At 36.9% G+C, this 17,112-nt stretch overlaps 1 protein-coding gene across 21 annotated transcripts in view; it reads right to left on the bottom strand.

Annotated features, from left to right (window-relative positions):
• DLG1 (discs large MAGUK scaffold protein 1) overlaps positions 1-17,112 on the bottom strand; it is a 165,898-nt gene that overhangs the window by 84,298 nt on the left and 64,488 nt on the right. For 5 of the 21 annotated variants that reach the window (XM_032986815.2, XM_032986814.2, XM_032986811.2 and 2 more), the window contains exon 1: positions 11,321-11,577. The exons of the other annotated variants lie outside the window; for them this stretch is intronic. In XM_032986815.2, coding sequence (XP_032842706.1) covers positions 11,321-11,545 — 225 coding nt within the window. In that variant the 5' untranslated portion in view covers positions 11,546-11,577. Of the gene's footprint in view, positions 1-11,320; positions 11,578-17,112 lie in introns of those variants that run through there. 21 annotated transcript variants of the gene reach the window in all.

The raw sequence follows: 17,112 nt of genomic DNA, 5'->3' as shown, positions 1-17,112 counted from the left end.
CTTTCTAACAAAAGGTAAACAAACCCATACAAAATTCAAAATACAGATACACAAGAAATATACTCACTGTCATGTTCTGTGTTATTCTCTACTACTTTAGTAACACCTAGCATTTCATTTACCCTTTTCACTACTGCAGAGTACCAAGATGACATTTTCAGAGAACCACCAGTGACAACTTGAGTCTCTTTCTGGAACAGAAATACTTCATTTGTAGCCTGTCACTGTATGCACACACACAGGATTATCCTTTTAACTCTGTTTCTCATTCATTACTGTACAATAAACATCACCAGCTATTTTTGTGCCCATTCACTTTCGTTTGCTATGCTCTACAGCTAGTTTAGTTAACCTGAAAATAAAAACAGTTCCGAAAAAAAAAAAAAAAATAGAAGTCAATCACATGCCTCTGCCTCACAGCTTCTCCCTCCACCCCCAGCCAATCATTCACAAATATGATCTTCTGGGAATCCAGTCCCACTTGAAGGTACCTGTTTTAATCAATTGAAAAACCTATGAAACATCCTTCCCCTTTATCTCATGGCACCATTAACTTTAACAGACTTTGATCCAAGAACCGTAATTTTCAAAGACTTCTGTAATTATAATGACCTTCTGATGACCACATGTTCCCATGTGGATTTTATCTACATATACCCTGTTTTCAAAGAAGTCTGGAGGATCTGCAAGTCCTTATTTTCTCTTTACAAAAACAAGCTGACTTCTCTTCAAATTATCTGTTTATCCATCTACCTATTAGTTCTATTTTAATAATAAAGAATTTCTCACAGTTTGTACAATAAGGAAACCAGACCTGCTCAGTCTCAGAGAGTACGGCTTAGCTTCTTTTAAAAAGGGCATCATATTGGCTTTTTTAATTTTTTTCCCCATTTTTATTCTAGGAATACCCAAGTTTAAGCAAAAAGGTCACACACAACATAACTGACAGTTCAGCTATATTAAACACAAGTTCCTTAAGAAATCCTGAATAAACACCCTCTCCTGTTGATCACCTGTGCCTCTTAACACATTAATTTAAATTATCTTCCATTAGCACCTGAATCTTATTGATTTTAATACAGTAGAATGAGTCATAGGAACTACTTCCAACTCACAGGTGGGACAGCCTTAGCTGTTTCATTGCTCTGAGATAGGCATCTACTTTGGCATTCCACACTTATCTGGGAATATAGTCTTAGATCTATACTATCACCATCTTGATCAGCAATATTTCACAGTCAACTTGGTTCACTTGATATCACCTGATTTAGCATCTAACTACTGAAGTGCTGCTCTGTAATGAGGCTTAGTGTACTCAAATTCTAAAAAGCTGTACAAAGAATTTTCCCCCATGGTGTTCATCTTTTTAAAAGAGTAACAAAAACTAAAAGGATATAATAAGAGCTTTTTAAAAATATAAACTGCTTTCCAGCAGTTTACAGCTTCCAAATAGCAGTTTAAAGTCATTATATCAGATGTTGAATCAGACATGCTGTATTTTGACATTTTCAAGTACAAACTTAATTTGTCATTATGCTTTTTACAAAGGAAATACTAATTTATTACCCTCATTTGGCAATTACATCATGTCCCACTGAGCTTTTAAAATGCTTATTATATTAATATCATTCCTTAAAATTAAGTTTCCTATCTAAATTTGTATAGCTTCAGTTCCGTGACTTGGAATACAGTTGTCTTTTCCTACTAAATAAACAAGCTTTCTAATTTCCAAAGTCCATCCCTATGTATTTATAGTCTGTGACCAAATCAACTCCTGACTTTCCTTTGGATGAACTAGGCAGAGGTTATTAAGTTTCTCATTTTAAAGCAGGTCTTCCTGAACACAATCTACAGTTATAATCCCTTTACTGAACACTCCAAATATATCAGAATTCATTTTCAGGATAGGATTTCAGACTGGCGACTGTACATGCTACAGACAGAATCCAGAGTTCGCACTCTCTCCTTCTTCAGAGGAAAAGCTGTCTGCCTTCTCATCTGCTACATCACACCACGTAGTCAGTTAGTTATCTAAGAAAAACAGCCTCAGTTTACTTACTAAATTATATTTGCTTTACACAAGCAATCTTTACGCTGCTCCCTACTCTGTTATGAAAACCTGAGTGCACATACTACAGGTTGCTCAACTAACTTCTACAGGCATCAGTCTTAGAGAAACAATTTTAAACAAGTAAATACACACTCTCTGAGGCAGCACTCCCAGATAAAGGAGAGGCTAGAAGACTCGTGCAAAACATTCCCATAATACAGCAGTTTCCAGTAAATACCACATAAAGCAGTGGGAAGAAATTGAAGATTCTATGGTCAAAGAAAAATCCTGTACTATACCTGCATGTCAAAATATCTGAACTCATATTAGAAGATTGACACAACTACATAGATATTAGTCTCCAGTATCAATACTATTATCTTCCACACAGTTTAAAAAACAATGGTATCTTAAAAATAGTACTCTTAAATTGACTACAAGGACATGAAAAAAAAAAATAATAAGCATTTCTATTTTACCAGTGTCCTGGTAAAATTCAAGCTATTGTGTCCTGACCCTTTCTTCTTTTCTATGAAAAATATGGATAGGATGATCTGGTTTTATTTAAAATATTGCTTAGACATTGCATTTCTGAGATGCTGCAAGGGACTAGAACATGTAGTGGAAACAGCTTAATGGAACAAAAGACTGAAACTTCATAAATGCCAAAATAGGCTTACAAGAGACTAAATGAGTCATACATGTCTTATCTTTCTGGAGAACACATCAGCTGAACTACATCCTAACGTGCAGCTACATTAAAAAACAAAAAAAAAAGGAAGAGCAGAAAATGCACAACAGAAACAAGCTGCAGAACAAGCTTGATAGAGAAGTGGGTTACAGGCAGCGAGATGAAATTCAATACTGACAACTGAAGTCACATGGAATAGCAATACAATACACAGCATAGAGATACCCTGAGGAATGCCAAACTGGAAAAATAAGTTCAGAAGTGCTTTGGTTGGTGCCAAAGATTTTTAAAAATTATAAAAGATAAACAAAAAGGAAACTTTGCTCTACATTAACTTCCCTCCTTCAGAGTACTTTTTTGATATTGAGCCGTGTGTGTGCACAAAAAACCTGGTACATAAGGGAGCCTTAAGTCTTTCAAAAAGCAAGTGACAGAACCGTACAAATTTTGCGATCCCTGACAGTTTTTTAGGAGATAAGACCACTATATGGTCATGATACATTAGAGGACCTTATAACAAAGGCAAGAAAAGAAGATCACAGTCCACTGAAACAAGTGCCTCCCTCCTACCCCACCCGCCCAAAGAAAAAATGTGTAACAGTTTTTCTTAAATGCGTATCAGTGTGGAACAGGTGGCTTCTACCCACCAGAAAATAATAATCAGCCACATTGGCCAAGTGGAAATTAGAACATAACTTTAACAAATTTAGCATATACTCTAGCAGCAGCTTCCAGCAGGTAACATTTCTAAAACATCAGTGAGGTACAACGTACAGGGCTCAGGAGAGACAGGAAGCACTACTGGGCTTATTGTCTTGGAGTCCATGAAACTCAAGCTGGTAGCAAGAGGTGACTGCTTCAGGTGGCCAGTGATGATCCCAAATAAACAAAGGTATAGTTTAAAAGATACTGCAGCTTCCCAAGTTTATCAAAAAATAAATTACTTTTTTTTTTTTTTTTTTGTCCTGACTACTTTCAGGGACAATACTGACCTACGTAATTTTCACTGGTATAGAAATGACTGTTCCTAATGCTACTTTGGGTAGAACTGGAAACTGCAGGTCCTCAAAAGGGACGTTTGGGATTCAGGGAAGAATCGCTACGTGGTGGTGGTATTAACAAGAAGTCAGGTCTCAGTACTGCAGTTGGCCCCTGTACTACGCTGTTCTGAGCTTCCTTGACAGATGGCACAAAGTTACCAGTCTTTGATGTGAAACAGGAATGCTCCTTTCCATTTTGTAAATAATAGAATGGAGGGACTGTGTGTGCTGGCTTAACATGATTACTGACAGGGTGGTTACATACTCCTCGAAGTCTAGTGATGTATTTCAAACTCCTGGTGTTGTTGCCTATGTCCCCAAGACTAGCACTGCAACTACAGTGCCCTTTTAGATTTCTACCTGCCAGAACTTAATTACCGTGCTTGGTCAGCAAAGCATCTGTTGCAGGAACAGTCCCAACCGATAGGAAGGATCTCTCCTATCTAACTGGAGACACCTTTTAAGTGTTCCTGAAATCATATATAGAACTATGCAATCTTCACTTGAGTGAAATTTGGGAAGGCACATTAGAAACAGCATTAAAGGAAGCATCCTTCTTCGAGGGAGGAAAGCATCCAACCGGGACCTGTCTGTTAGAGCCATTACGTGACAAGCAATGTGTGAATGATGTAGTTATACTAATAAACAAGGATAAGGCACTTCAATTCAATTGCACATGAGATACATCACATGAAAGGGCAGATGTATTCCTGGCATTTTCATCTATTATTGATCTGCCAAAGTTGAACAAAAAATTAACTGCACTGAAAATGCTTCATAGTACACTTGTGCTTGAAGTTCAGCAAACAGTAGTGTATCAAACATCAGTTTGAACTCAGTCCTAGGGAGAACAGTGAAAGACAGGTTCTTCACTCAGACTGCTGTGCCCCTGCAATGGCAAAAATTGCTTGCATAGCACTCACAGGCAGGTTTAGTCAAAAAGAGGTCATGCCTTGCAAAGGGATCTGCAGACACACACATCTGGCATTTTATAACAGCTCCAGAATGCATGCTTGCTTCCATGAACTGAAATACTTGGGAGGCTGACTCAGTGTCAAGGTGTAAGAGCCAACAATACACAGTGCTATTTCAGTAAGTAATTGTTATTCATAAAGAGAAATTCAAGTACCTTCTCTGTTTTGGAGTACAGGGGAAAGCGCTGGCCCCAACAGAGGTTCTAGAAAAGAGAACCAAATTCTTCTCAAAAGAGACTGCATAGCTAGTCTGCACATGAAGATTTCAACTTATCTTGTTAATCAAGACAACAATTTCTCTCCTTATGTTACCATAAATCCCAGAATGCATGCAGACACAAAGTTTACCAAGACTCTGAGCTGGGTATAAACCAAGAGTCTCTTAAGTTGCACGATACATGGTATCACATCAACTCTCAAACATGGATGCAGATCGTTCTAAAAGACAGTCATGTTTTCTGGAAACATCTAAAACATTTCTGTTGCATTAGCTTCTTCAAATAGAAAGAAACATCCTGCACATCCTTAATCGTAATCAGAGTGCTCTTGATGTTGTCGACCAAAATAGAAGAACAGGAAGAAGGTGGTGTCCACTTTAGATTCAGTGGTTCTGTCAGGCAGTCATTTACTTAATAATTGTATTAACTGAAACATATACAGCAGCTTTGGCAACAAAACAGAAATGCTATACCACAGGAACCATGCTAGACCTGTTTAGTAAACTGACTGATGGTGAAAGACAGACTGGCCTGTACTTGACTTTCCAAACACTTTGCCAATCAATACAAGCCTCAACTGAGAGGGCAACTATCACAGTATAAAATAAATTACTGAAGTTATATAAACAGACCTAAAGAGTCCTACCTCTTCCACAGGCTTCCATGCATTTGGTTTCACACAGCAAGACCCTGTTAGCCCACCGAAGTTGTTCGTTGTAGTTGAAAACAATGGATTAAGACAGGATCCAGTGACTGCCTTGCCTGAAGTTTCAGTCTTGGGCACAATGTAGACAGAAAGCCCCTGCAGTAGCACTCTAAAATCAAAACATTCTGTCTCCCCTTCCCATTTGCTTACCAGATTTCTGACTCATTCTGGAAAAAGTAATTTTCTTAAGATACAAATGGAAGAGAAATAGGAAGAAATTCTATTATGAACTCTGAGACAGACAGACCAACAGCTGTGAGAAAACAGGTGAAAGCAGAACCTAAAACCCTCCAGCAGCAAGCAGTGCCTGCAGATAGCTGGAGCACTGGTTTGGTTCTTATCCCCACTGCCGAGCGACAAGTGATGAGCTGAGTAACACCCTACACATGCCACCATTACAGTCGCATGCGTGGGTTTGGGAAGCAGCACACCCCCACTTACTCTATGGGCGTACTGGTTGACTTCTTAAGAAGAGATACAACTGGCTACATACAGCAGGGAACCAGCATGGTGCTAACACAATCTACATGACATCACATGATTCATTATAAATATTCTTAAGATTTATTGATTATAATATGCTTTTAAAACTGCATCTCTCTAAAATGTCAAGCAAACTTCAGTCTGGAGAAGTTTCCATCTTCACTGTACACAGTCAGAAAGTGTTTACAAAATGAACCAAAGGTTACAGAGACAGTCACTTAATGCTCGAGTTTAAGCTGTCAAGAATCTGCTATTTCTTGGTCTATTGGTTACAACACATATTAATGCATTCCTCTTAGAGGATAAATTCACACAATTTTTATCTCTGCTATAATGCCCTCTCATGGAAAATGCAACCAGTGGCAGAACTAAAATTTGCAAAATAAATTCATACTATTACAGAAATATGATATTACACAGCTAAAAATCAAGAATAAGAAGGAAACAGTACAGTTAAATTTTCAGAGGGTGCTTTCTTATAGTTAAAATCAGCCAAAGCAAACACTATTTAAAACTGCTTCATCCTGTGGTCGTCACAATATTAGCAGCAACAATTTCCAGGCAATGTATGCTTGAATTTTAAACCGAGGGAAAAGTCTGCATTAAAAAAAAAAAAATCTAACAGTGACAACAATTCTGTGTATGCATATCAACTTCCCTACAGTTATTCCTGTAACTCCTTTCTTCTTTACTTCATCACCATTTTAAATCCAAAAAATGTATTGAATAAAACAAATCCTGTGAGTAAAGAACTTCACATTATGCAATGGCTGGCATAATGAAGTCCCAGTTTGACTTGTAAGCTTGAGGGGATGCTAAAACTGTCACACATCTACACCACAGTTCAATATTGTTCGTAAAACATTATCACCCACTATGACAGATCCCAATATGCCTAAAATACTTAATAGTTAAAATGCTACCAAAATGTCTGAACTTGTAGTTGCAGTATCTTCCTGCTGCAAGCTTTAGGTTTAATTCCATGCCTTATATTAAGGTGTGTTCCCCTCTTTTTTTTTTTTTTTTTTTCCCCCTCTTTTCAACTTCTGCTTGTTTAATGAAACCTCCACATAGTACATCAGAAATATTTTATCTTATCTCACATATTTTTTAGAATATGCCTTAGTGTGATGATCTGTGGGTCTAACAATATATAAATACTTAAATATACCAAAATTATTGGAAGGATGGTAAAGATTGCTGTAAAAAAAAAAAAAAAAAAAAAAAAAAATTTGCAATTCCTGAACTACAGAAATAGCATAAAAAAGGGGTTAGGGTAGAGACCTGGAAGTTTTTTAATCATGTTTTAAACGCGCTTTACAACACTTCTATGCAGTTGTCTGATTACATATAGCACTCCATACATGCTGGAATTATGTTAATAATAGTTGAGTTAATTTGAAAACAATATGCAAGGAGTAATGACATACAGTAAAACTTTTATCAAGACCTTAAAAGGAAGAGATACAAAGACAAGAAATGACTGGGCTCAAAAAACTCATAGAAGCAATTGATAAGCTCTGAAATTTAAAGTTAAGTTTTTAAAATTGATAATCAGAGTTAGTGGGGGTTTTCTACCTCCGTCATTTCCCGCCCCCCTTTCCTAAAACATGTCCTAAAAAACAGAGGCATAAATTAGCACAGCATATTCAAAGAGCTAAACAATTTTTAGTATAAAATGCCAGAAGCATATTATGCTATATTACATGCTAAGAATAACCTAAATACATTGCTGTTAGAACCAGTTTAATGCCATGTGTGTTTCACACAAACCAGTTTCTGAGTCTGTAGCACATCACAGGCCAAATAGTACTGAGAGTTAAAATGTATTCTGAGACATATTAGCTGTATTCACTGTGAGGAAAAGGTGCTTCTCAGAGCTCTGGAAGGACTTGGGGGGAAAAAACTGTCCTGGATACAGTTATCTTTGTTAATGCATATATGTGTATCTCTCATTAGGACAGTGCTTCAAATTACCTGGTATTTTTCATCTGCATAAACATATATGGACTAAACTCGTGGCTTAGTTATTCACCCTTGTGACATCATCAATTTGTTGTATGTTTGTTTTTATCCTCACCTTCTGTTTTATGCCACAGATCTGGCTTTTATTAAAGAAATCCATAAATTTGCTGACAAAAATTGAAAGACCAGCTTCCATCTAATCAAATTCCCTAATTCTTCTAGTCAATTAACTAAATTCCTCATCACAGGAAATGCACAAGGAAGACAGAAAAAAAAAAAAAAAAAACAAAAAAAAAAAAAAAAAAAACAGTAAAGGCCACAAGTGCCTGAGCATGTTAGATTAGCTTCCCCGGACTCATAGAGGAGACTGGTGTGGTACGCGGGGCAGGAAGGCACTGCTACATCTACAGCAGTTCACCATTGCAAATGGAACAGGTACTAACCCACTGGGAAATACTGCTGCTGTACAGACAGACTGCAACATCTGATCACGGAACTCCTTGTTACTAAAGTAATGCAAAGTCTACAAATCACAGCCACCTCAAGTTCCACGCCAAGAACCCTGGAGACCTTGGCTAGGGCAGGACACAAGCAGAGTCAGAATGACCACTCTGTCTTCATTTGTATCTGTTCACACCATCTGTTTCCACTGCTACCTTTCTACTATGAGAGATGGGTGATTTGAGACTTCCAGTAACATTAAAAAGGGGCAATACTAGTAAATAAGGCACCTTTATTGTTTGGAAATGGATTAGTAGTCTTCAGGGTGCAGTGGCTTTTTACAGTAGCCTTTCACTCCTGACTAGTCCTCCATGCCACAATGCATTTGTGCACATGTGTATTCTTTTGGGCATAAACCTAGCAATAACTACAGCAAAAAGAAGTGCTACCATATTCATCACCAACTTCTTCCCTGTTTCTTTAGGGTACAACACTCCCTACTCAGAAAGTAGCCTACCCCAAAATCCAAAGTCCTCCTACCACCTTGCTGTGGAGGTGACCTGTTCCAAACGCCAGAGGACAGGGGCATGCAGCCCAATCTCCAGAAGTTGTTTCCTTTTCACTGGTAATGGAGGGAACTATGCAAGTATACCCATTCTATGCCATTCCACCCCATCCAAAAGAGACAAGCAAATAAAGGTACAGCTAAAAATGGGTGCTATGCAGCAGATTCACAGTGGAAGCAGAAGACCGGTACCTTAAAAAACCATCAGTTTAATTTTGTATATGCTAAAAATCATGATGTCCCAACAGTAAGGCTATATAAAGTCCATCATCACAAGTAGAATTTCAAAGTTAGAGAAGTACATCACATCTAATTATTTATTTGGACTCTGCAAATATGATTACATTCAAGTGATGGAGATGTATCTTACATGAACAAATAAAAGTCATCAATAATTTTCAGAATACTACATCACAGAACATAAACTGAAGAGAAATGAAAAACAAAATTGCACCACAGTAAGCAATCTCCAAATGTCTTTTCCCCTCCCTGAGGCTAGAACAGCTGCAATGACTGGATAAGGTACTAGGATAGTACAGCATCCTTCCAGAGGAAGAGGCTTCAAGCTCTTCTGTTTTCATTGCATTACTTCTAATTATGCTCATTACGGTTTTGTACAACCACTTCAAAATATTTTCATTTTTCCCCTCCTTCTGGCCATGAACATGTATAAGTGGTTCTTTTTAACAGAACTGTCAGACTTCAGAAAAAAAAATTGGCAGGCTTTCTCAGAGGTAAGCTATGTTTTATCACAGCAGAAAAATAGAACTAACACTGAGGTAGTCACAGAATCACAGCTTCAGTTTGAAGGGATCTCATGGTCTTTATCTGGTCCACATTCAAATCCTAGGCTATTCGGTATTTCATTTGTCAGTAAATTTCTAGTCCTGACTAGTCAGTTCAGGCACAAGCTTCATGCATTATAACATTACTTGTTCAAGCATTAAACAAATAAGAGCAACCATAATACTTACTCAGAAGGTTAATACTGTATGTTTTGACTTTTAAAAAGATAACAGTACTTAAAAGCTATTATGTCTACCTAATGCATCACTTTAAAGCTGTATAATGACCCATTACAGAAACTACAGGATCCCTCTTCAACATTGAATGTACATTTGCAGCAAGAAAGTGAAAATCCCCCTTTAAGATTTCCTGTTCATTGTTTATTCTAAATTCACAGGCAAAAAACAGATAATAAGCAGGCTTTAGAGGAAGTGCAAATTTATCACCATTGAAACAATTACTGACAGATATAAATTATCTTAATATTACAGGATCTGAGGGTAGAAATTTTTTTACAAGTTTTTGTAATTGTTCATGTTAAATGACATCTTGACTAAAGCCAAATTTAGCTCGCCACTAAGCAAATCGAATCTCTCATTTTTAAATAATGCTGACATCTCAGCATTGTTCAATAGATCTTTCTTTGTTATATTATCTGAAGAGCTACTCATTTGTTAATGCCAGTAAATTTAAAATTCTCTCAATATCAACCTTAAAAACTCACCCAAAATCCACACACTCAAAATTTGTCTTGCCTCCTTTTATTAATCAGCATTTAAAGTCAGGTAAAAATATCACTTAGAGCAGACTGACAATGAAGTTGAAAAATATGTTTTTCTGACAAACTGCACTATTGAATGTATATTCTGTAAGGAAAGCATTCCTTAATCTTCTTTATGGATTGCTAGCAGCCAAAAACCCAGAAAACTAATACAGACTAGAATTTGTTGTGCTACATAAGACTTCAGATTATTTAATCCTTTAAATGCAATTCCTTAACCAGGAAACATGTAGTCTTTATTTGACTTGTCATCTCACTACAGATATAGAATTAGTGTTTCTTAACCACATTATTCCCCTTCAGAACTAGGCAGTAGAATGCAAACTACATTTTTCAGTATTTCACTATTTCATTAAAATATCTCCTATTTAAAATTGTTGGAGTCTCATCACTTGCAAATAACTTAAATAAAAAACAGACTTCATTTAGTGTTTCCATTTTCATGCTTTAATGCTAAAAATTATAGAGCTCCGTAAAATATGAAAATGAAAGCAGACAGAAAACATCATTCACAAACCAGAGATTATATGAAAGCATGCACATAAAAATAATTGCTATTTCTAACTAGCAAGTAACCAGAAAACATGCAGACACAGTAATTCCAACAAGTGGCATATTACCTGGGTGGAGCTGGCAGCAACAGAAATGCAGTCAATGAAACCATGTCTCCGAGTGAAAAATGCAACTATCTGCTGCCAACGGGAAGGCTCATTCCGTAACTCATCTGTTGAGCCTTTCTTTGCCCACTGCTTGTGCTTTGGGCCTACAGAACTGTGGCTTGAGCTAGTGTTGCCTCGATTGGCGCGAGAATAGAGGAGTGTGTTATTTCCGAAAATGTAATTCATCTCTGCAGCTCTGCAGGTGGTTGCCAGGCAGTCTTACTTCCCTACCAGCTGCTGAGTGGTGAATGAGCAGAAAAAAAAAAATGCAGATAGAATTACAGCAGCATCATTTACAAACCAGGAAAACAAAATTCTTGATAGCTGATGCTATTTTTCTTCCAAGCTGTCCCACCCCTTACATCCCTTCTCTACCTGTGATTACAATGATGAGCATAATCTTGAGCAAATTAAAAAAAAAAAAAAAAAAAAAAAAAAGGCAGGCAAGCAAATGTTTTTCTTATTTTGCCTTTTTCAGAACCCACAGGATTGAAAGCTTGTTCTCTCTTCCTAGCTGACAACAGATATATAAGAGAAACTCGGTAGCAGTTACAGTACGATGCTACAAATTCACAGCTATGAGGATCGTGGTGGATGGCAACAGCTACTGGGTGGAGAAAGCATGGATCAAAAATAACCAAGTTTCAATCACTGCCTGTAGTAAGATCCAATAGCATCTTTTCGGTTCCTTGCTTGCATAAATTATGAACCTGAACCGAACAAAACAGGGAGCATGCAGCATAACTGCACTTGCTCACTGATTCTGTCTTTCTGAAAACGTTCCACAGAGCAAAAAGACCTTAACATCATGTTCAGAAAAAAATATTCAAGAAAGAATTGCTCACTGGTTTCTTCTTCTTTTCCGCCTTTCCTTAGTGCACAAAACAACTGTAGAGGGAAGAAATCATAATGCCACAAAATAGTCATTTTGTGTTACACATCAATGGATGTCTAGTGGGTTTGTTGTGCTGCGGTGTTTTTTAATCAGCAAGAAGATTAGAGATATTAAGGTTAAAAGTCAACACTGTTGTTCTTATTCTATGATTAATGTGTCATGGTCATAACACCTATTTCCAAAATTCTGTGGCTACTGCAAGCATAATACTAAAACAATAAACATTTATTTATGACCCAACATTATTTCTCAAAAGTGCAAGAAATGGCAAAAAAAATAAAAATCTGATTATGCACTCAATCTTCAGTAACATTACTTTGATTTCCAATGCAAATCACAAGAGTATAACTGCTATAGGTGTGCTTTTTCTCTGTTCTCTTTACAGTAAAAGAATAATTCACACAGTAATTATCTAACAGATTATATGGAATTCAAGTTACCTTGCAGAACTTACCATTCAGATTTTTATAGCCAACTCCTTCAAAAAAAATTCCTTCAGCTCACATCAAAGACATTACTTAGCAAATCAGTTAAGAGTCAAGGCTTTCAGTACAACCTTGCCTCCATAAATCCAACACAAAGTTATCAAAACTGTTTGTGGTATATTTCTATACAAGATGTTCTGACATAATCATAACACCAGGGCAGACATTTTCAAAGAGAAGAAAACAAAGGCAGAAAAGTTTCTTACAACGCCGCCACAACTTACAACACCATGGCTCTACAGATCCACTGACTCACAATGTGCATTTTAGTAGCGACTACCAAATTCCCCATATACTTTTTTTGGTGCAATATACTCTTCTGCTTAACACATTCTTACTGACAGATATCCTATTCTGTGTAGCAAATTTTTCCTGACAGCTTACAAGCAGAAATCTAAGTACATTAATTTAAAACTGTGGTAATAAAATCAATGCACCATTTACTTCTAGTCAGTAGTACAGCTCAGTAACATATCACATGTAAATATTCTGAGTACATCTTTCAGACAGACTTTATTAACATTCAGAAAATACAAAGGCTTATCAGTGTAAGTCATATGAAACTCGGTCTAACTTGTGCAGTGTCCTCAAAGCTATGTTCGTAAGATACATAATGGAGGTAAACAAATGCCTGAGACATAATAGATGCAATGATCCTTTAAATAGACAAGCTTTTTATAACGTGAATTCTTTTCATGGGAAGAGTGCAGCCCTACCTGAGCCCTATCTTTTTCCAAACTGAAAGAAAACAAGTAGCCTCAAAAATGCCTATGAATTTATTACTGGAGAAATTTCTTAATCCCCAGCTATGACCGAAGATGTTTGGAACAAGTATCTTTGAATTCTGAGTCTTTTTATGAAGAGTCCAAGTGAAAATATGTCTTATGTTTTTCTTCACATGGCCTTAAAAGTCAACACTGCTGTACATTTTTCAAAGATCTGAGAGCACAAAAGTATAACATTCAAAGAAAAATTTAAGTGTATGTATATATATATATATATATATACACACACACACATATATATATGTCTCCATAGGCTTCAAACTCAGTCACATGGGAGAGTACTGGTTAAAATTCTGAAAAGACACACAATACATGCACAAGCAGTGCACCAAGTACCTATTTTTATTGATGTTATATTAAGCTGTCTGAAGATGAGACAGGTTTGCTGTGTTTTAAGGCAGTTTCTTTCAAGGATGATTTCCCCTGAGCCAACAATCAACTGTGGCATCACTAACAAAGATTTGAGAAACCAGCATTTCAGGAAAGGCTTGTCTGGACAAAAAAAAAAAAGAAGAAAATAATTCCTAAAACTGAAGCTATGATGATTTCATTTCAATGGAGACAGAAAACCATAAAAATACTTCAGGAAGACGTTATGCAATCATGCTGGTGATACAAGACAGCAATCTGTGTCACCTACACTCCATATGGATGTTAATGACATTGAAAAAGATTTGCTGATGCCTAAGAAGATACAGTTGCAGTTATTTGTAGAAGGAGGCTGTACTGTGGTGATGAGACAAATCCTGATTTTTACAAGTTAAAAAACAACCTAAAGATAAAGGTGTGGCATAACTCTAGAGATGAAACATCGAGATAATGCAAAGGAGTCCAGACTAGAAGAACGGTCACTTGTACAGCTGAAAAAACAATTGAGGGGAGTAAAAACAAGGGCTTGTTTTGGCCAAAGATCATCTCAACAGAGGGTCAAACACCTGTAATTAGAAATCAGAGAAAGTGCTATCCAGAGAAATGAGACAATCTAAGAATCATCGACACAGAGGTGGTAGCTGAAATTGCATCTGAATGACCGTATCTGGAGTCAGGAGGTAGAAGAGAGAGGCTCACTAGGAAATTTCAGGAAGTCCTGAAGGGAGCTGAGAGCTTCTGTCATCTCTTTTTCATGTTCTGAATATTGAACTGATGGAGATAAAGTAACAACCAACAAAAAAAAAAAAAAAAAAAAAAAAAAAAAAACACCACACAACAAAAAAACACCACCACACACTAAAAATCAAACACCCCAGCAAAACAAATTAAGATCTCGAAGTCCGTACACATGCCTTCATACAGGTTAATAAATTTATTGCAAGATTCATCTGCATTTGTAGTAGATGCAGAGTAACATTATTTGTTCTGTGGCCAATTAACAAGATACAGTTATCACAGCGGTTACAGAATTTAAAAATTAACATCATATACCTGGAATGAAGTTTCTCTGACTTTGTGCCCAAGCCAATTCTTATTATCAGCTTGCTGGGACCATTGAAAACATGACATAATGCCATATTTTAATCTCAAAGATAAAGTTTTCTTGAACATACCTTTACAAGCAGCATGCATACCTTGAAACTAAAAATGCATAGCAACAAAAATTGTTTGCACATGCAAACAGCAGTTATATCTCAATTACACTTTTTAAACAAAAACAAAACCCCTGAAGCATTTGAAAAGTGTCCTATATTAGCTTTATCACCATCCTGTTAAACAGAGTATTGGCTAAAATAAACACAGATCCAAAAGGAATAAACTGATATACTTAGAGAAAAATCAAGAGCCACCTAAAACAATGGCAGGGACTTATTTTATTTTCAGTATCGCTCAGGTTTTTACTTAAAGAGAGACAAAAGAAATGTGCAGAACTCAATTTGAATACTTAAATATAGAATATGCAGTTTTAACTCTCCAGGCAGTGGAATAACACACCACTGAAAATGCAGATATAAATTCATGTTTACCTTTTACACTTTTCAGAATTCTATGTTTAATAAATTTTTACTGGCATAACAAATTTATGTCTCGTTAACAAGCACATGCAATATTCTAAGCCAAAGCCCAGGAGTACACAAATTGGATAATGTGGAAAAAGAAATTGTTAACCCTTTCTGCTAAGATACATTAGAAAGCCTATTGTAGCTTTCAGTTGAGATGGGACTGAAAGGGTAGCCCTTCAATAAATGTGATTTTGCATAGTCAATAAAAAGTAGATCTCTTACTGCTGAAACTACCTTATAAGTAAACACCCCTGCACAATTATTCTATAATGATACATTTTAGTATAAATATAGAATATAAAAGATTATTAGGTTATTACTTATACTACACCTCAGACAACCTACCAATCTGTACAGATTAAACCACCTGGTCTTCCATACCCTGTTCATGAATCTCCTGCCCACCTTTTGGGCACGACAGACTGATAAAAACATCCTGTGTTTAATACAAATATTCTTAGGCTTTCTTCAATCATCAAAATGAACCCAACTGCACTCAGAGCTCAGGAGAAATCTTGGGCAAAAAGAGTGGAACCAGTAATTAAGAAAACTTGATGTTGATTACTCTATCTTAGATTGTTCTAATGTTTAGATTAATCCACAGTCCATCTGTTACAGTTTTTTTTTCTTGTGTCTGCTGACAAGAATGTGTTGAGCAGATCCATACTGAGAAAGGGGCAGATTTGGTCAACTGCTTCTTACTATAAGACACAAACTGACACCTTTGCACATATTTGTATATTCTTCAATTATGGTAAGTTTAACAGTAGTAATCAATCAAGAACTTGGGCAAGGCATTTTAATTAAAGACTGTAGAGCACCTCCTCTCAAGAATGACCACCAAAGTATGATGCTAGTCTAAAAATTAGTATTTCTGTGGGTATATTCAAGTTTTTCTTTATAATTTCCACTATTCTAGGTATGTTCCTAACTCCAGAAGTACCATCTTCCTGCTGAAGACATCATTAAGGTTTAGAAAGGTCTCCATTTAGAAAAAAGTATCAGACAGCAACTTTCTCACAATAGTAAGTGATCTTGCAAATTATCTGTCAACTGATGTTTAATTTCTAAATGGAAACAGTGTCTTCATCTTCAGAGTGATCTCGCCTACCTGCTCAGATAGGAGCAAGATTCAGGAAATAATATAAGCAAAAAAATTTATTAGGACAAATGGGAAGTTACAATTACTTTGACTGTGTGTTGCATTTGTGTGGCAGGGTTTTGGTAGCAGGGGAGGGAGCTACAACCCCTGGGAGAAGCTTCTCAAAGCTCCCCCAGCTCCAAGTTGGACCTGCCTCTGGCTAAGACCGAGCCAATTAGAAATGATGGCCGCACCTCTGTGATAACATATTTAAGAGAGGAACCTCTGAGGACTTGTAGGTTGTGAGGGGAAATACATCTGCAAACATCCAAGTCACCTGAAGGAAGGAGGAGGGGGGAGGTATGCCAGAGCAGAGATTTCCCTGAAGCCCGTGGTGAGAGGGCAGGCTGTCACCTTGCAGCCCATGGAGGTCACCAGTGGGGCAGATGCCCACCTGCAGCCTATGGAGGACCCCACACCAGAGGAGGTGGCTGCACCTGAAGAAGACCAGGA

This window comes from Tyto alba, unplaced genomic scaffold, assembly GCF_018691265.1.
Source record: "Tyto alba isolate M040663 unplaced genomic scaffold, T.alba_DEE_v4.0 Super-Scaffold_10, whole genome shotgun sequence".
In the NCBI taxonomy this organism is placed as follows: domain Eukaryota; kingdom Metazoa; phylum Chordata; class Aves; order Strigiformes; family Tytonidae; genus Tyto; species Tyto alba.
The sequence above is the reverse complement of the archived record's forward strand: the minus strand, read 5'-3'. Positions and strand labels throughout refer to the sequence as shown.